The sequence below is a fragment of the Takifugu rubripes genome, chromosome 12, assembly GCF_901000725.2.
Source record: "Takifugu rubripes chromosome 12, fTakRub1.2, whole genome shotgun sequence".
NCBI classification, from domain to species: domain Eukaryota; kingdom Metazoa; phylum Chordata; class Actinopteri; order Tetraodontiformes; family Tetraodontidae; genus Takifugu; species Takifugu rubripes.
Genome location: NC_042296.1, coordinates 10523423 through 10544097, shown reverse-complemented (window position 1 = coordinate 10544097; position 20675 = coordinate 10523423). Strand labels below are relative to the sequence as shown.

At 44.3% G+C, this 20675-nt stretch overlaps 1 protein-coding gene across 5 annotated transcripts in view; it reads right to left on the bottom strand.

The window, feature by feature from the left end:
• The window catches only part of samd12 (sterile alpha motif domain containing 12), an 81580-nt gene that overhangs the window by 17551 nt on the left and 43354 nt on the right, over nt 1-20675 (bottom strand). The window contains exon 6 of one of the 5 annotated variants that reach the window (XM_029845153.1): nt 4589-4798. The exons of 3 other annotated variants lie outside the window; for them this stretch is intronic. In XM_029845153.1, the coding sequence (XP_029701013.1) occupies nt 4767-4798 (32 nt within the window). In that variant the 3' untranslated portion in view covers nt 4589-4766. Of the gene's footprint in view, nt 1-4588; nt 4799-11821; nt 12453-20675 lie in introns of those variants that run through there. One more of the 5 variants, XM_029845152.1, reaches the window with a different exon arrangement.

The following is a 20675-nucleotide window of genomic DNA, read 5'->3' as shown; positions in this document are numbered from 1 at the left end:
AAGCAAAAAAAAAAACAAAAAAACAGCAGTTGGCCTTGTGTAAAAAAAATTCTGGTGAGATTCTAAATCTGTTGGTTTTTGTGCACATTCTTTCTGAGTTCCAGGAACAAGATTTCAGCCAGCCTGCTTAAATATTGCTGACCTGAGATGGCACGGCTGCATAAACACATTTTAAACAGTCCCAATATTTAGTAGTTCCAATCAGAAATGTTTGCTAGCTACAGCGATGCTAAAACCCCCACAGTATTGTTAATCTGTATCAAGAAAAAGTGGTACAAAAGCAGCTTAGACAGAGTAAAATAATACAGTATATAATCATGGATGGACAGCTTTGTACTAATTTCTCCTTGTATTTATAAAAACGTAACAGTTTTTCTTGTATCATCTCAATTCACCACCCTCTGAATCCTTTATACAAGAACTTTCCACTGGCATTTAGTACAAATGTGTGTATGTTTAACAGGATCTCAAGCACGTGTTGTGCAATAACGGTGCGTGTGTTTTGGTGTTGTGTAACCGCCCTGCGTGCATGAGTGTTTAGGAGTGTGTTCCAGTAAAGCGCTGTGAATGACTCCCAGACGATGGTGCGAGCCAGTTTGGGCAGGTCCCCGGACACCTTGGCAGGGCTGACGGGGTTTGAGCTGGTTTAACCAGAACCAGCAACACAAAGCAAAGATCCCGCCATGCACGGTCAATTCCCTCCGAGTTGGCAACTCTAATAAAGCCTCAGTGTTGGGCTGCATTTGTTAGGGAGCATTTCCCCAAACTGTTCTAATCTGTAACGGTGAAAAGGTCAGCAGTTAATCACTGAGGTGCAGGAAATCAATGTATAAAAATGATTTTTCACAACACAACACCGCCTCAAATCTACAACAAAATAGCCTTCAGGACTTTAGGAGGAAAGTAAATGGAACTCTGAAGCTGAAGTGCAGGGTTGAGTTCGTGTTTAAATAACCAGCCTGACGCTCTATATCGGGCCAGAATCCCAAATCTGATGAAATTCACTGCAAGTGGGTCACATGTAAGTGCTCCTCTTTGTTTTCTATTCACTTTAGCTGCACCACGTTCATCTGAACACACACACACACACGCTTCTGATCATATCTCTATGTGTATTTGATATCTCTATCAAATACACTCGTGTAAAAAAGAACCAAACTGTCGCCCTCGTTCTGCTTTCTAGCCCGAGCAGAGTGAAGGTGGTGGACGTCTGTCTTCACAGCTACGCTGGACAAGAGTCCCACTTTTGCTGTTATTAGGCAAATCATGATGATAAATATCCCACCTTGAGATGAGCAGCAGCATCATGGCTGTTTAGAACTTTGGGGAATTTGGTGATTAAATGCAAACAAATGGAGAAGAATTTTTGAGGGTGTTAAGCCTTTTCTTGCCAAAAGTACTCTGGTGTGTTTCAACCAGCAGCTCTAGGACAGGAAACAGCTTTGAGGAACGGTTTTCCCTTGATGTTCTGCAGGTGTGTATTACGAGAATGTGGATGATGAGCATCAGGATCCGCTGGATTCAGGCTGTGCAACAATCCCAAATGTTCTGGACGTTCCTCTGAACTAGGCTTTTTAAATGTTGCTTGGCAACTGCGCCCTAAAATAACGATTATTACTATAATGGTACTACAAAAAAAAAAAAAGGTAAATAATGGTACTACGTGGTAAACACTGCCAGCACGTTCACAAACACAGCAACCGTTACGTGGTGAATAAAGAAGTCGTTTTTATTCCCTACAGCTCGTAAGAGGAAGTGAAAGAGGAGACTAAAAGTGTGGTGATCTGAGGTCACAGGAGGCAGGATGAAACTCAACACAAACTTTGTTGCGGACCTTGATCGGCTGATTTTGTTGCATTCGCACGGATGGTGCAGAGCTCAGACCAAGCGGCTGCGTACTGGCAGTTTTCAGTCCTCTTCCTGCTCAGGCCTTGACAGACGCGGACACGGCTCCTCCGCTGGACCGTGAAATAGCCACTCGTGTTTTAGAGCGAACAGCTCCATTCCTACGTGACTGTCACAGAGACACACACACACACACACACACACACCTTCAGGATTTTGTAATCCCGACTGTAAGCCCTGAACTGATCAATACGGTTCAATCTGCTTGCAGGATTTGGCTGTATTAGCCTACAGACTCTATCCAAACAAGGCACGGCTGCTCACACCGGGACGCTTGTACAAATAAAATCCCATTATGGCAGAGTAGCTCTCATGGGCCGACGTTGACCTCTTTCGATGCTCCGTTGCTTGACACAACCCACCCAGGAGAGGAAGGATGTTGTTACCACGACAACAGCTCAGGCTAGGCCCTCGGTCATGTCATTCTCTCGTCGTAATCTTGTGATAAATAATGACAGTGGACATCAGAAGCTGAATAAAGAGGTCATTATTTGCAGCTACATCGTGAGAATACACTTAGACACATACTGTATATACAGAGAAGACGACGGCGGTCCCAAAACAGCTGCTCTGCGTGATGCGGACACATGTGCTTTTAAGTGCAATCAAGGTAGCTACAATATCAACAGTGAATGGCCATTATTCACACCGACGGGGGGAGGGGAGGGGGGCTCCAGAGGCTGAGGGTGACAGGTTTTGTTTGGACACTGCACACCTCCATATCTATTTTCAATATATTGCTTCTAAAAATAGTAGTAAGCACTGACATGGAAAGCAGACAGAGCAATAAAGAGTGAGCAATATGAAGGGAAGGAAATGAAAAGGCTCTCATTTTGTTATCTGCAAGTCTTTTCTCCTTCTCTCATTACTGCTGCAGAAGTCAGCGTCTGGTAAATCCCTGCGCCGGCTCAGCCGCTCCTGCCTGCTTTGTTCCAGTTTACCTACCGGCTGGGACAAAGAGGACGAGTGTCCTCCCTCCCACCTCCCATTTTAGGCTAAACGGGGGTAAAGCAAAGACAGCGTTTGATCCCAGGCGAGCTGTTGCCGAACTGCTGATCCAACAGGAGCGATGGCCATGCAGAGAGCGGGACAGACACTTGGTGATAGTTGCCGTGGTGGGGAAATTTACGAGAATTCGGAGATAAATCCTTGTGGTCCTGAAATTCTCAGGCTTCTGTGGTCTGCCAGCAAAGTGCTCATGGGAGAAAACACATCAAAGCGAAGGAGCTAATAGGCCACATTCTGACCATGAGATTACATGTGGATGATTGCAGGTCTGATTCCTTCTAGCCAATACCAATGATGGCAAATTCTTTGTGCTTGGATGAGCCAGAAAAGCCCCAGGATGCCTCTACCCAGAACTAGTTTGCTAAGGACTCTCGCGTGGCCAAAACCGAAAGTATGAAAAGTGGTGCAGACTGGGGCAAGCACCAAAACCAGGCCTGGACTAGAGTTTTGGACAGGATCACACTGGCAGCATCAGAACTGGAGAAATAACAGTTTTATGCAATTTGCTGAGAGGAAGACATAGAAAAGGTATGATGCTACCTGGAAATGATAAATAGGGAGACATAAATCATTATGTTGCGACAACAAGGTCCAAAATGCTGTCTGAAAAATAGGACCATTGTGAAAAGAAAGAATTTAACATTCTGGACGAAGTCGATAACTTTTAAACAACCGATGGTTATATACGATGACACCAGATGGACGTCCCTCTACCAACCAATCACTCTTTTTAGGGAGATTCAGGTCACGTCCAGTTAAATCCAACATTTGTAGATAACAAGCTGACATTTCTCGTATTTCACCAGACACGCATGTTGGGCCAGGAGCAGGAAGTTCATTTACTGTGCTCCAGTTTGGCAAATGACTCCTCTACATTGATCAAAGCCCCTTTCGGCCCAACACGCCGCGACCAAAAAGCCCCCGTGAGCAGAATGGAAAGGATTTGTGTCACTGACAGAAAAGTTTGTGCAAAAGTAAGAAGCCTTAACTGTCCCTGAACACCTCCCTGCATGAACATGTGAAGAGTAGACATTTAAATAGGTATCATAAACACGATCTTCCATATGTATCCCAGCTGCATCCATCTCTCCCCCAGCAGCAGTTCTGTCCCGGTCTGTGAGCTTCTCCCTCCTGGTTCTCACATTCAAGTCCATCACCAACCGCCCCCCCCCCCCTCCGTATCCCTCTGATGTGCTCCACGTCCACATCCATGTCCTCTTCCTCCAGCCATCCCATCTGCTCGTGTCCAACGAGCCTTCAGACATTTGGCCTCTCACCTCTGGAACTGGCTCCCACAGGACATTTGACACTGATCAAAACTCAAAAATATTTTTGCATGAACTGACTGATAGATGGATTCAGCTGAGGGTGCGGCCTGTGTGAAAATGGGCGTGGCCCACCTGGGTTCTGGCGACGCCCCCAATGATAACTAAGAAACCCAACTGGGTCAAACATATACAGTGAGACAGGGAACAGGACCTGTCCACACTCAGGACTCAGGTGTTACAACGCCCATTGCAATACCCACGCACATTGGTGATGGAGGGGTGGGGGGTGGGGGGGGTGAATGGTGGGGCTTTGGCTGCAAACGTGAAGCCGGTAATGGAAACAGTGGGTTTCATTCCAGGAAGTTGGGAGGGGTTGTTTGGACAAGGACACAACAGATCTGAACTTGTGAGATTCTACTGGAAGAAGTCTGTTTTTATTATTATCATTATTATTTCCTTCATTTGTCTTTGCAGAAGATGAGGACAGAGACAGAAGCAGCGATATTCCATGAAGAAGTCACATGTTGGGTGAATGCTGATGAGGTGGGGGTCATCTTTGAGGACGGGAAACCCTGCCCTGCCGGGTTAGGGTGAAGACGGGCTGCACTCCAGAGAGGCTGCAGAGACAAAGATAATAAAAATAGATTTACAGTCATCACATATGGAATGAACGTCGAGGTCAAACGAGAGAAGGAGATATTTTATCAGTCCCAGCAGCCCCCCCACAGAGTCACGTCTCTTCTTAGTTTGGGTCCTAGCTGTGCAGGATAAAGCTAAGTTGCTGGCATTTATCCTGGAGCTTTTAATAACGTCTGTAAGTTCATGTTGGCATGGACACACCTACAACCTCAGGCAAAAGAAGAAACAATGACAGCCATCAGAGGAAGAGCAGGAACGAGGGAGGAACTGAATCCAGAGTGACGCAGATGAAAGAGGAAATTAAGAAGTTGAGATCAAACAAAATGAAAGAGTGAAAGAAAGAGAGATAACGAGCCAGAGCACAGTGAGCCGCAAAAAATGGATCAGAGGGACGGAATTTAAAAAAAAAGGAGAGAGGAGAGAGATAAGAGAGGCAGCATAAAAGAGAGGGAAGGAGATGGAGGGAGGAGAATGAAGAAAGAGAAGAGACAATTATAAAATGGCACGAGAAAATCAGTTCAACGTCTTCAGCTTGGAGGCGTCGCACAAGGAGGTGGGTAGAGGTTTGTCAATGTGTACACACACACACACACACACACACACACAAACGTACTTCAGATGCAGGGTAAGGGCAGCGAGGATGACACAGGCAGATAAGGGAGACGGGCGACATTTCGAGCTCAGGCAGATCACATAAAGACAAATATAGATGGAAGTTCTCCACTCACCCCACAACAGGTGGTGTGTGCAAACGTGAGGGTGAGGGTGTGTGTGCGTGTTCGCATCTGAAAGTATAGACAGATTCACTAACAGGTAAATTTAAGAAGTTGAAAAAGTAAGAAGGTAAAATGAGAGAACATTCTTTTCCTTGACCTTTTTGTAGTTCCCTGGACTTATTAAATAATCAGAAATGTGTCCTTGTCTCATCTTTAGTCCCCAAAACTCATCTTAACTCTGCTCCCAGATTAATTATCACTGTCTCCTCCTAAAGCATCATAGATACAGCTGCTGGGTGTTAGAATTTTCAGTTATGGCTATACAACCATGAAATGTGGTTCCCCAATAAACAAAGGATTTGAAGAAAATATCACCAAGCCCCTACCACCAAACCCTACCCCCCCCCACCACCCCCGTGCACACAAAGATGCGTGCACTCACTGTAAGTGTATTAGTTCCGAGGCTTATCGCTGCAGAGGGACCACACAGCACAAAAGGCTGATTTCACTCCAGTCGTGGGAGGGCCCTGACAGGCTGTCAGCATGTTCCAAAGATTCAACAAATCCCCCACCCTCCTCTGTTGTCTGACGGTGGTTACAAAACCACACACACACGCACACAGATGCACACACACACTCAGATGTCTATATGTAAGTATGAACACATATGCAGACGCCCACACTCACACCAGAACTTGACTGTTGACAACTTAATTTCAAGGGTAGTTTACAGAAAGAAACAGCTTCATTTCAAATACCTTCACACACACACACACACACACACTATGTAGAAATGATGAAAGATCGCTTCAGAACCGTGCAGGATGGCGGTACTGCACCTTTATGCAAACATATTTGTCAACTGCGTGAGTAGCTCTTTAATTCTTCAGCCAACAGTGTTTCTGCATCCGGGCAGAGGAAAGGACAGATTAGTCAGAACAGGCTTTTCTTTTGCATAATTACTATAATCATTCAACTAGAATTAAACAGACGGGCACATGAATGCCTGTCTGACACCAGTGTGGAATGTGCGGCAATAGAAATTGTAATCACGAGAAGTTTATGTGTGCGTAACTTTGTGCGTGTGCAGGTATGGTGGTGTGTGTGTGAGAGGCAACCAGTGAGATTTTCTCCACTCAAAAATCTGACCAGTTACTAGTTTTATGTTGATCAAATATTAAACTAGGCCGGCAAGTGGGAAGCAAATATTCTGTGAAATTCAGCGAGTCGCACCGATTTTTATTGTTTGAAGGGTTTGTAAGCACAATTAAAAAAGCAGCGTTTGATAACAGAGAGTCTTATATAGTTTATTTTGAGTTTATTGACCTAAAAATAGCCTTTGACACCATCAAACACAATTTGTTATTGGATAAATTAGACAGGTGTGACAGGTATCAGGTGGGTCTCATTGAATTAGGTAAGTCGTTTAATTCATCTTGATTTTAAATCACATGTGGAGTACCCCAAGGATCCATTCTCGGTCCAAAATTGTTTATCGTGCATTTCAAACGTCTGAGATTACCTCCAAAGTGAGAAATAATATGCTGCTTCTTGGACTGGAGACGCCTCCTTCCCTTCTTTGATCTTGCTCATTCTCTTTCTTATCCTTTTATTAGATTTTTTTCCTTTTGGTTATTTGAAATAAGGATTCATCCCTTCGTTTCCAGCATGCTTCCTCTGAGATCGGGCGTGCCAGAGGTCACCAAAGACGGATGTGTCTGCGTTTAGAGAACCAGTGTTCGTCCCTAATTCCGATGTGAAAGAAAAGATGCGAGCCATTCCTCCTGCAGCCCTGTCTCTGGTGTCAAGTGTGTGGATGATGAATGCGATTTGCCATCTTTAATAGATGAGCAGCCTCTCAGAGACAGGTAGTAAAATGTCTGGATCATCAGATTCTCTCAGTCTCATGCATCACACCTGCTCACCTGTCCTGCTCCTTTCATCTCAGCGTGCCAGAAACTTCTCTCTGCTCTGCACGTCTCAGGGAAAATGTGCAAACTGTTGTTTCCTGTCACTTCTGTCCTTTAAACTTTGAAGAGGCTGGACCGCAGAGGTTTCACCACATCCTAAATGCTGATGAAGCTAAGACCAATCCAACCATCCATTTTCTATGAAGCTCCACTTATTCCTGACCAGGGCCACAGCGGGTTGTGGGGTCTCTTGTGGTTGTAACCAGCCAGGTAGGAACACATCCTGGACAGCAGGACAACGCACCATGGGAGGCTTTAGTGGGGCTAGAGCCCAGGACCGTGATGCTACGACGCGAGCGTGCTAACCACAGGACTTTTGGCAGTCATCAATTTATATAATGTGCCTTCAATCTGGCAGAAGGTTCCAGGGTCGCTTCTGGAAACTACTGAATACAAGATCACGATAAAATGAATTTCAGGTACAATAATCTGTGGACAAACTCAGTTTTCCCTCTATCTTAAAGATGACTTTTAATGACTTTACAGTCGAGGATCTTTGTCTGTTGTAATGCAGATTAGAACAAAGGTGCGTATTGTTGCAAAGCCCTCCTAATCCCGATCATTCATCAGGCTCTGTGGAAGCACCATAATCCCTCGTGTCTGCGAGGGATGAAACTGTTCATTCAACCACTCAGAAAGCACAATTCTCTTCAGCCTCAATGTCACAAATCAGCAGCAAGAAAAAAATGTCCTGGAGAGGTGAAAGTGACTTCAGTGACCTTTTACAATAACGTATAAGGGTCATTACATATCAGACATGTGGAGGGAACACTAAAAAACAGGAATAAAGATGTCATAAAACTTGATAATTGTGTTGTAGAGGAATAAAAGCCTATATGGCATGTTTTCAGGTGGCGAAAGGAAATTCTTCCGAAACTAAATTGTAATTCTATCCTGAAAGAGCAGAATTGTCCTCATGAGACTTTAGAAACTCTTTCTCTGAAGGTGGAATAAAAACACAATCTCTTCAGTCTTGTTGACACGGTTCCTTTCTTTAAAAAAAACAAAAAAAACAAATAAACACCAGAATGATGAATTATTAATAGTGATTTGTCATATTTGCCCCTACAAAGTGAAAAACCCAGACATTCGCATCCGTCTTGCAGCTCATCCTGTTGATTTAGGCGTTCGCACGGCCATTGCTGCACATATTTGGGCACTGGCACCTGGCGGGCGTCTCAGGTTGGATTCTGAACGGTCCTGGGTTGAGATTTACGGGGTCTCGTCTTTGTGAGTGTTCAAAATAGGCCATCTATTTCTGCACCTCCAAGCAAAACCGCCTGCTCAACAACATAAACAACTGAGGGGAGGTTTCTCCTTCGCTCCATCTATCTCTTCAAGCTCCCGATCAGCAAATTCCACTGAGGTGAAGGAAATGAGTCTATTTTATACTGCAGACGGAGGAGTCGTGGCTCCAAACACAGCCTTGGTTCTGACTTCTAAGTTTGTATATATTTTCAGGGTCACACACACACAAACACAACATTGTACTTCTAGCTTTGTGAGGACTTTCACTGACATAATGCATTCCCTAGCCCCAGCTTCTAACCCCATAACCCTAACCCCTTCTCTAAGCCCAACCCTAAACACACATCTTAACCCTCAAACAGTCCTTTAAGTTGTGAGGACCAGCCAAAATGTCCCCACTTTGCTAGTAGAATGAGTATTATGGTACTCCGTACAGAGAACACACACAGGGTCAGTTCTTTATTCCTTTACATCTTGTGTGACTGATGATGACTGAGGGTGTTTAGCAGCAAAGCTAGGAGATGAATTTGCACTGATGGAGTTATTTGTCTCCGTGGCTGAAGGCTTAGACACCAGCGGTAGTTAGTTAGTGGTTTGATTGAGGTGAAACACTAGAAACCACAACAATGATTAGGATGCATCTGCGCTCTGAATAAAGTGCTGCTCAACAGCACCGTTGCACAAACATCTGCGCACACAAACTGTCCAACTCAGCACCAGAGGAACCAACCAGGAACCAACCAGGGACCAACCAGGGACCAACCACGGACCAACCAGGGACCAACCAGGATCCAATCAGGAACCAACCACGGACCAACCATGGAGCTGCACGTTTGACCCCGAATTCCAGTATTTGGTCTCTCACACTATATTTGTGTTTCCAATTAGAGGAGCTTCAATTTGTATTTTATTTTGCATTTTCCTCCATTAATTGTAATTTGAAGATGAGGAAGTCGTTTCGCTGAGAGGAATCATCCCTGGCGCGATAACAGTAGAATTTGCTCCAGAGAAAAAGTTCAGCACTCTGTAATTTGCAGTAGTAGTAGTAGTAGTAGTAGTGTTAGTAGTAGTAGTGGTGTTAGTAGTAGTAGTAGTGTTAGTAGTAGTAGTAGTAGTGTTAGTAGTAGTAGTAGTGGTAGTTTCTCATATAGCGATTGTGATCATTCAAGTACTGAAAACACATAAAATGTAAAATCTCCTCAACTTTATTGATCACTCAACACTGGTGAACACTGGTGAACACTGGTGAACACTGGTGAACACTGGTGAACACTGGTGAACACTGGTGAAATCTCCTGTGCTCAGAAACTGCTGTTAGTGAAGACGCGAGGAAGAAGGCTTCTCGACAGGATTTTATTATCGTCAGCGCGTCAGGACGGAATCTCGGGACGGATCATGTCGACATCTTGGACTGAGCCTTTATTCCGTTAGTTGATGCCTGATGACCTGCAGGGACTCTCCTGGCCTTGTCCTGACACCTGAGCTCCTGCTCTAGTCCAACCTGGTGTGGACGGTTGGTTGGAGCTAACTCCTCCCGTCCAGGTTTGACACCTGTCCACATCAAAGACTGCTGCACCAAACACAGATCTGTCCTCTCAGAACCTGTGGTCTCATTCCATCTGCTTCCCACTCTCATTCCTCAATAGCTGGATATGCTGCCTCTCTGTTCCCTGACTCACTAGGATCTTTTCAGGCGCTGATTATGTAACCTGACAACAGTTTTTAAAAGCAATTTAGCCTTTAATATTACACAGTAGCTTAGAAAGTGCGAGATGCCAGATGAACTTAATAGTATCCTCCAAACTTTTGCAATTGCACGTTCCACCAAGCAGGAATGTTCAAATACTTGTTATTATAATAGAAGTTGGAGGAAACCGCAAAGAGGGTTCAGTTCACACAAAACACTCAGAATGGAGGCCGCTACTGTATGAAAGATGGGAGAAAGCAGAAAATTCAGAGTGTGTGTGTGTGTGTATGTGTGTGTGTGGGGGGGGGTGGCGGGTGAGGAGGGGGAGGTATTCCCACATGTGGCTGCTGTGGCTTGGAACTCTGCAAGGCTCAAGATGATGCATTCACACTTCAGCTTCAAAATAGCTGCAGCGTTCATTTATTTAGTTGGAGGATTTCATCCGGTCTCTCGTTCCCAGGACCACTGTGGCTGCCCCATCACTGGGAACATGGTCACATGGTCCAACTCTATCACAATAACCTTCACACATGAATCCAACTACGGGCATTCCTCAAACACAGATGCTGCCCTATACTGGAGGGTTGATGATATCAAATCCCCTCTTTATTGCAACCATACTATACATTGAAGTGACCATACATTGCCTCTCCATCACTGTGGACATCTGAAGCCAGTCTGACTCTGACCATCAGCCCTTTAACCCTATTGTTTAAATTTGGTTAAGTTTGAAGATCAGGAGACTTTAATGAAGGTGTTCCACAGAAATCTCATTGTCAGGATGGGATGGATGAACATCCTTTAGGCTGGAGAACATGCACATTTACCCACGCAGAGACAGATCGAGTAAACAGGTTCCTCACTGACTTGATTAATGCTACACAACCTTGTGATACCGAGAGCCCGAAGACCTATGGCCCCACTATAAACAGCGAGATTTTCAGCATTTTAGCGTGTGTTTGACACACGTCGGTGCGTGTTCTGAACTGTCCACGCTGCTCTTTAAATCACAGGTGGATGGAGAACCTACGCTGTTTCATCTTCCTCATTGTTATTGGGGCTACTGAACCCGTCTCTCCGACTGCGCTGACATGAATATAGCACTATCAGGCGGCTGAAGAGTTTCAAGCATAAATGTCTTACAAAGAATGTGAAATGATTAAAGGTTACAGAAAAACACATATGGCGAGCATATGGTGTTCATAGTTGTGCCTCAATTATGAGAATAAGATAATTAACAAAGTCATTGATTGAATCACAATGCTTTAATTGGCTTATTATAGAATGCCTCATAACAAGCTCATAATTACAGGACATATTGTGCACAGTCTAAGAGGAGGAGCTCATTCTTAAGCTGTAAATATCTGCACCGATCCTTCATTTTAAGTGTCCCTCAGAGCACCAGAGTTTCCTCAACCTGCCCTGTTACCACATTAGGATGTGTTGTTGGGGTGACTTCAGTGAATGATAAATGTTCGTTACAGGACAGGCACTATTGAAGCACTATAAGCTAAAAACTGGCTTGCGGAGCGCACGTTAAAGCGTACTTGAATGAAACGAGGCCCCTGACAGATTGTCTGATGAAGACTACAGAGTAGGCGTCTTCACAGTTAACAGCACTTCAGTGGAAGATGTAAGAGATGTAAGAGAGCTCAAGGAGCCCAGATAATAGGGTTGAGCTGCGCTCTGGAGGTGAGTGTTTCCAAGGCTGAGGTTAAGGAGGATTATCAGTCTTCACGGCACCGTGGATCTCATTTTTCTGAAGAAATGTGATGACTCGGCAGTGGGGAAGACAGAGGTATTGTAGATGCCAGCGTGAGGGATGGAAACGTATTTACTCTTCTCTCCTTGTGAATAACCTCACATGACACAATGGTTCATGCACACTGACAAGTCTCATTTCCCTTTGCAAGAGCGGTAATGGATTCTTATTTCTCTCCTCCTTCCCTCGCCAACTGTGAGCAGCTCTGCGATGAGAGGGCGGCGCTGCGTGTCACCTTCTGTCCCGACCCTGAGATCGTCAAACACACACACCGCTTGTCAGGTTAAAGACCGCCCAGGGACACCGCGCCGATTCAGCTCTGTATGATGCATCGAATGCTTATGACGACACCACAGAAGTATCTGTACGTGGAACGAGTGGACATTTTTCTGCTGTGTTCAGAAACACAAATGTGATTAAATCATGAGTTCATGTGACTTCTGTTGGATATTAGCTCTTTCCCTGGGCTGTCCTTCATCCCTGGTGGGGCCTCCTGAGAGCTTGAGGGTCCTACAGCATTTAGATGTTCCCTGTGATGTTCCTCTTCTTCCTCAGTCCTGTGATGACTACAAGGGCTGTTGTCTTCACTGGGATTTCTCCTGCTCCTTCTTCCCGATGTTGCTGTCGTTGGGACCTGACAGGTGTGTGGCTACAGCCCTTCTCTCCTCTTTGTCCACCAGCATGATGTCCAGCAGGTTCACCTGTATGTCAGTCTGCATCAGGGGTGTCCCACAGGATCTCAGCATGGTCATCCTCCCCCACCTTTGGAGGTGTGTCCCACTTTGACGTCAGAGTGTCCAGTACAATAAGACGGGTGCAGCAGTTTCTGTAACTATATCAGCCACCTGACCACTTTACCTGCAAGCATCTGACACCTGTGTGCTAGATTGTCTCAGAGTGCACCCTGGATCATGCCTGGTGTGGTAGATCTTGGTCCTACAGAAAGTGGCCTGCAGGGACCTGGCTTTCAACAGAGGGGGTGATGTATTGATTTTGGAAGGTCTATTCGGGGAAATACCTGCATTATGGGTTTGAACATACGTTCTGTCAGTCACAAACCTTTCCCACTTGTTATTTACTTAAAAAAATAGAACTTCAATATGATACAAAAAAGTTTAAGCCAAACTAGCAATTAGCCTGGTAACGTTGTAACTTATGGACATGTCCTGAAGTAAGTATATCATTGCTGAAAATTCACTTCCAGCAAACGTATCGTGAATGTTACCCATCTTTACTTCAAGTGTCTGCAGATGTTTAAATCACCGTGTCACCTTCATAGGGCAATACAATGACTTACAAATGATCATAAGCAAGCTGCTGAGGGAGGAAAAAGCAAAGACATGTTCTTTGTGTTTTTCTCAATTTCCATTTAATCTGACGCATGCATTTGTTGTGTCCCTGAAGGCACCATTTCCACTGATGGCATCATTACTCTCTTTCACGCTGCAGTGACAACACACAGAATAAGCTCTCAGCAGTTGGATGCAGTCACCAAAGTGCAGCACTGAAATAATATATACACTCTGCTCAATTCCACCAATATACCAAATGTATTAAAGAAGTAAAGCTCTAGCTGTTCTCTTCGGAGCGACGCTGCCTATTGCTACTTCAGATGATTTACTCGAGGAGAGCGTAAGCTTTCCTCGTTCTCGTTCAGAGACAAAACCAATCACCATGAAAGGAAAATTACGTTTTCTTCTCCGAAAACTTTGGGAAACACTTTAATTCTCCTTTAGTGGGCCTGGGAATTCAAGTCTAAACGGATTTCCTTGTCTGGTAATTAAATAAAAAGTCAACTCAACCAACAAACAACTGGTTCCAAAACGCTGGAATACAGTCATTTGTTCGAGTGTTGCCAATGTGATCTGGAGCATGGACACGTGCATGATGTAAATATGTGGGCGCTGTAGGCCAGAGGTGTCTTTGAATAGTTCTTTAATTTGTTTGAAATGAGAAAATATAATAAATTGTCTTTGTTTACAGATGCTGGTGGCCAGAGCGACGGCACTGGTGAGTAGGTAGCTTAGAGTTAGTATTCCAAGATTCAGTTATGCTGTATATGTGTGCACATATTAGCATTTGTTCAAATTCACCTTAAAGTGAGGATTTACTCATTATGTCTTACAAGTATCTGCAACATTAAAAAACATCTCAGAATGGTCTTACTTATAGTTTTAGCCTGAATATGTGCGACTGTCACGCTAACTGTAGTTCACACTGTCCAACCGCTGCACACCAGGTCTGTTGTTATGCTCCTGAGAACAAGCACATCAAATGGCATTAATGGGCAGGAGAACAGGGCAAAGAGGGGGTTTGTAAGCTTGAAAAAAGGCTAGATGATTTTTAGAAAATCAACTTAGATATTCTTCAAATTTATCAACATAGAAGACAAAAGAAAATATGAAAAAAAACACAACTGAAGTCATTGTAATTCAACTGGAAGCAGTGGAACTACCACATGTCCAGTGTGGTCCTGCTCATATGTTCAGTATGTATTTTGCTACCCAGCTCTTAATTGAACCCATTTATACTTTAGTGCACTTGAGCTTCAAGTGCACTCTTTCATTTGTGTTCTCCACGTTACGGATGCTTCACTCACTGTGCTTTTATGGTCATTGGATTGCTGTTATCTGGTCCTTAACAGCCACTAGCACAAACAGCCAATTGTTATTGTAGATTAGTCTAAATTGTAAATTAGCCGTGCCGTATGTTTGTGCAGCGGCTTGGAGCAGAATAATTTTGGTGACATTCAAAGTGGGCCGGAGAGGAGTTTAAATTAGGGGCCAGTGTGATGGGGCCCGGCCACATGCTGCTGCTGAACAGAGGGCACTTTCATCAGAAATTTCAGGCTCATAATAGAATATTTCTCTTTAAAGCTAACTAACAAAAAGAGGAAGAGTCAAAAGTTGACTAAATTGAAGGAATATTAGCCACCATTAGCATGTGCACCAGCACCCAGAATCTGAATAGCTGCATGCATTAAAATGCTCTTACTGACATGTTACCCATGATTGCATTTTGTTTCTCACTGACTTTAATGCTTCCTAATAACGATTGAGGTGCATCAGTATCTGGATGCAATATGTAATCTGAAAAGCAATCAGTTAACCCTAACCCAAACAAACATGATGTAACATTTGAAGCATTGAGGGATAACAAATCATTTGCCCTGGATAAACTCTGACAGGAATTCATGTCTTTGGGTTATTTTGTACATTTTTGTGTCCCCAGTCACATCATGTTATGTGCGCACTGTTAGCGTTCAGTTTGTGTGGGAGAGGAGTAAAGACCAACTAATGATAACAGCAGCAGGGTTGAGCAAAAGTGAGTATCTGCAGGCGGTAAAGAGGAATTAATTTCCTTCACTCAACAGACAGGATGGTTGAGGCTGCAGAGCCACAAGCCACGTCATCTATTGTGGGTGGAGAACTTTGTGGGTGCTCCGTCTTCTAGAGTTTCCCCATGAGATGGTTCAATGTCAGCAAAGACCGTGAAGAATAAATATGTTTGCCCTTCAAGCGGTAGTCATTTATATTCCAATGAAAAAGGACTGCATATCATTTGGAAAGTAGTAAAAAAAAAATCATTATCACACCTCAGCTTTCTTAAAAGCTCATTAAAGTTCTTCTACATGTGAACAATACAAATATAATTAAAGTGTGTTCTAAAATGCACAAAAATCCCTCTCAGTTTAGTTAACAGAAGGCGACAGCGCCCCCCTGGTGTACATTGGGACTGCAACAAATGTCTGTGCCATTTTCACAACTATTTCTGGTGCACAAACTAACAACACAAATTTGCTCTCTGCTGACATAAACATGTACATGTTTTTCATATACTAATAGATAAAAAGCTATTTTCATAAATAACCTTCAGTTACGTATTTGTGTGCTTCAGCGAGTGCCAGCGCTGTCGGGTAAATGTATATTTACCAGTTGGGGGTCTACATACATGAGAAGACTCCTAGATTCCCAGCAGGGAGCCTCTACCTGCCGCTGCTACGGCGAGCCTCCTGACCCTCTGCACGGCTGAACATGCTTTGTATCAAACCAGCTGAGTGTAAATGGATACAATGCTAATGTCAAAATAGGTGTAGGGCCCAATGGATACTGACAGGAAAACTGCAGGCAACGAGGGGCCATATGATGAATATTAATCAAAATTTGTGCTATGTGGAAAGAACCACTCTGGAGAACATAGCTAAGTACCACCTGGGGGGAAACCAGTGTATACATTCATTAGCCATCAATACAACCGCTACAGAATGGGTGCCAGTCCCCGTATACCCGGCAGTCAGGAGCAGTTAGAACGCACATTAAACATTAGAGCAAGTGTGACGACAGAGCTGTGTCGGCCGTTGCTACCGGCTGGCAGATGGCAGTTCTGCATCTTTGATGAGGGACAAAACAGAAAACTTGGGGGATTAGTGTGTGTCTGTCATGTTTATACAAATATCCCAGTATAACCAGTCCATTTTGCCCCCATTTACCTTTTGGACAATTTCACTTTTGGCTAAACAGTCAAATCTATTGAGGAACATTAACGATAATCGTAAGGCAACGATTTGTACCGAGTCCATCTTTATTTTCTTCCAACTGATGGAAACTCATCGGAACATGTTGTTTCCTTTTCTTCTACCCAGGTATGAAAGTAAATGACGCTGCTAACAGAAGGGCACTGACCCTGGAAGATGGCCTTGAAAATTAAAGCGAGCCTTGAAAACAAACCAAGAGCTGACAAAGGACACACTGGGATTGATTTTTATTCTCTTTTATCAACAAGAATGGACAACACTCTTGTAAAATTAGAAAAAAACAAAACAAAACCAAAACAAAGTTGTTGTTTTTGGAAAATATTCCAAACTTCTATTGTGAGCTCGGAGCAAATTTGTTCTTGGAACAGATGTGCAGACACACGTCAAATAAAATAAACCTCGGCCAAAACTAAAGAGAAGAAATACGGTGATTTATTAGAATTCCATGACTGCTTTCATCATGCTTCAGTTTCTATGTGTAAAACTGCAAATAAAAATGTGATCAGTATATTTCTAAATATACCACCGGTGGTGAAGTCAGTAAAAATGCATCCTGTTTCCTTTTATCACGTGTTATTGTGTCATTTCTCCAGGCAAACATTGATTTTCTGCAAGCTAATACGAATATAAAAGGGAATCCGACGGTGGACGTTCCCTCTGCAGGACACCTGTGTATGAGGACTGAGGATGGACGGTTCCACTGGTGGAAGGGAGGGGGGGGGACCGACCTCCGCTCCTAAAACCGTCGCTCAGATTTGAAACCAAGACCTCCTGGATGCAAAAGTGAGGAGAAGCAACATTTGGACAAATGATGACTAATCATGCAGGCCCGCAAATAAATGTGTCACCTGTTTTCACCGCCTACTTGACGCTGACTAATCGCACAGTGAGAGACATCTGCCATGGTACATGCCGCCGTTGCCACGGAAATGTATCCCAGCCAGGAGAAATCAAAGTAGGAGTACCAGAGGAAGTACTGAAGGATCAGGTCTGACCTCTCTGTGATTACAGGGAGGGGCAGAACGACTGATAATACATTGATAAGACCATTCGTCCATCATCCATCCCTCCATCATCATCCATCCATTCATCCATCCATCATCATCCATCCATCCCTCCATCATCATCCATCCTTCTTTCCCCCCCTCCATCCAACCATTAATCCCTCCATCCATCCTCCCATCATCCATCCATTCACCCATCATTCTCTTCCTCCCTACATCCATCCATGAACCCCTCCATGCATCCACCCATTAATCCATCCATTAATCCTTTCATCCAGCCATCCACTCATCTCTCCTCCCTCCCTCCCTCCACCCAGCCATCCATCCCTCCATCATCATCCATCCTTCTTTCCCCCCCTCCATCCAACCATTAATCCCTCCATCCATCCTCCCATCATCCATCCATTCACCCATCATTCTCTTCCTCCCTACATCCATCCATGAACCCCTCCATGCATCCACCCATTAATCCATCCATTAATCCTTTCATCCAGCCATCCACTCATCTCTCCTCCCTCCCTCCCTCCCTCCACCCATCCATCCATCTCTCCTCCCTCCACCCATCCATCCATCCATCTCTCCTCCCTCCCTCCCTCTACCATCCATCCATCCACCAATCATCTATCCACCCATCTCTCCCTCATCCCTCCACCCAGCCATCCATCCCTTCCTCCATCTATCTCTCCCTCCCTCCACCCACCCATCCACCCACGAATCATCTACCCACCCATCTCTCCCTCATCCCTCCATCCAGCCGTCCATCCCTTCCTCCATCTCTCCCTCCCCCCACCCTCCTACCCATCCATCCCTCTTTCTTACATCAAATTACATGACAAAGGTAGAAGGAAGCTCTTGTGTAATTTATAAAAATTTAAGGTCTTACAATCCAGAGTTCTGTTTTATCTATTAAATGTATTCAAATAAACACTATTAATCTGTCTCTCCGAAACAACTCCAAACTGCTCTTGCTGGGAATGTTGTTACCTTCAGGTAGGAGCCCTTCCAGGAATACACAACATCTGCTCCAGGCCCAATAACCAATCAGCTGTTTGCCAAATAAAAGGTAGAGGAGGAGGAGGAGGAGGAAGAGGAGGAGGCTTTGGCAGGGAAAAACATCAACACAAAAAAAGTACAGACAGATGGAGCAACACAGGCAAGACGGACCAGAAGACAAGAAGAAGAACTTATGGATCAAAGGAGGTATTAAAGGGGTGAGAAAAGTAGGAGGCCTACAAACGATCAGGAGCGAGTGAGTTCCATACAGCATCTGAAAATGAGTGCAGCTAATGTTGGAGCCAGATGGAGAGAGTCCAACTAATGAACTGATCAACGATAAAGAGCCTCAAAGAAAAATGTGGCTCGCCTGTCGTGCTGCACTGAAACTCCACTCAAGGCCTGTGAGGTTTGTAACCTCACAGACAATAAACACCAGAATTTAGTGTTTGTTCCAGTACAGCAGCTAAATGTTGGGCTAATATAGATCCAGTTAACAACGCTGGACAAACTGGCTGCCTGTCGGGGTTTTATTGTCCTTCCTTACTGTTCTCATCCACTCCGGAGGAGCAGAAGAAGCTGCTAAAGCAACACTGATATCACCTCCTGAAAATCAAAGATTACGTAATCAGAGCATTAAAATGGCAGCAAATAATGTAAAAAAAAAAACATTAATAATCTAAACATTTATAACTATATCATGAACAGAAACAGGGTGGCTTTAAGAAGCCTCCAAAAATAGGATGAGGGTAAGCATGAAGTGGAATGAACAGATGTGGAGGTTGGGGAATTCTGATTTCATTTCCCCGGCACAAACACGCAGCCTGGATGTTCTCGGGTTGTTTCATGCAGAGCTGCTGTAAACAACAAGAGTTCATATTGGAGATTACCGGGAACGGCAAAGTTACAACACTTTCCATCTGTGTTTTACAGGCATTTGAAAGTGTGTGTGTGTGTGTGTGTGTGAGTGTGTGTGTGTACAATCCAGCAAATGAGGTAACAGCATTTGCTTGAAAGCGTCACTGAATGCGTCATGGAAATAACGGTGAGGCTCTGTGAAAACAGAGTGAAATCTTAATGACCTCCTGCAGGTGCTGATGGATGAAACGAGGGTTCCGCGGTGAAGCCGCTCTCATTAAAGACGAGCTCTTCGCTCTTCATCACTGGCCGTGCAGAAAAATGTGCAATTTCCTTTCATGGATGGGTGGCCATGACACGGAGCAGACGAAGCATCCGAATCTGACACCCACGTTAGCAAAATAGCTTCAGAAATTAAACCAAACACGGCGACCACCCCTCCAATCAGTTTAACTGCAGTTCAGCCAGCCGGGAAGGTTTGATGGACAAATTGAGCCGCCTAACTGACTCTTTATCTCCAAGATCTGCTGGTGTGAGTGATGGCTGAGTGCAGGCTGTGATTTTCAGGAGGCCAGAGGCATCAATTTCTGGCAAAGTTATGACAAAGTTATGAGATGTGGATAGTTGATGCTTGTCTACATACAACCCATAGTTATTACAGCGGTGCCACCACAATCCCACAGAAAGGCCCCCGTGGCGACTACGGCCGTTTAAATGTGACGCGCTTTCTTTCGTGAATGGTGAAACACACTCTGGATTCCTCCAGTTCAACATGAAACCGAAGCTCTGTTTGGATCAATGTTCACCAGTAAACTCGAAATCCAGGTGCATATTCACCTGAAATCAAGATGGTTTCAGAATTTCTGAAGATGTTTTTATTATTTTCAATGGCAAATTTAATTGCAATATGATTTTTTTTTTTTTTTTTACTGGATATAATATTGAAAACAGTCAAAGAAAGAGCAGGGGAAGTACGGCTGACCATGGTTCCCCTGCAGGGGGACCTTGTGCCGTTGCTCCAGCCTCTTCCCAGACATGACCTTTATACCTCAGCAACATTTCGGCAGAAGTGAGAAGCTTCAC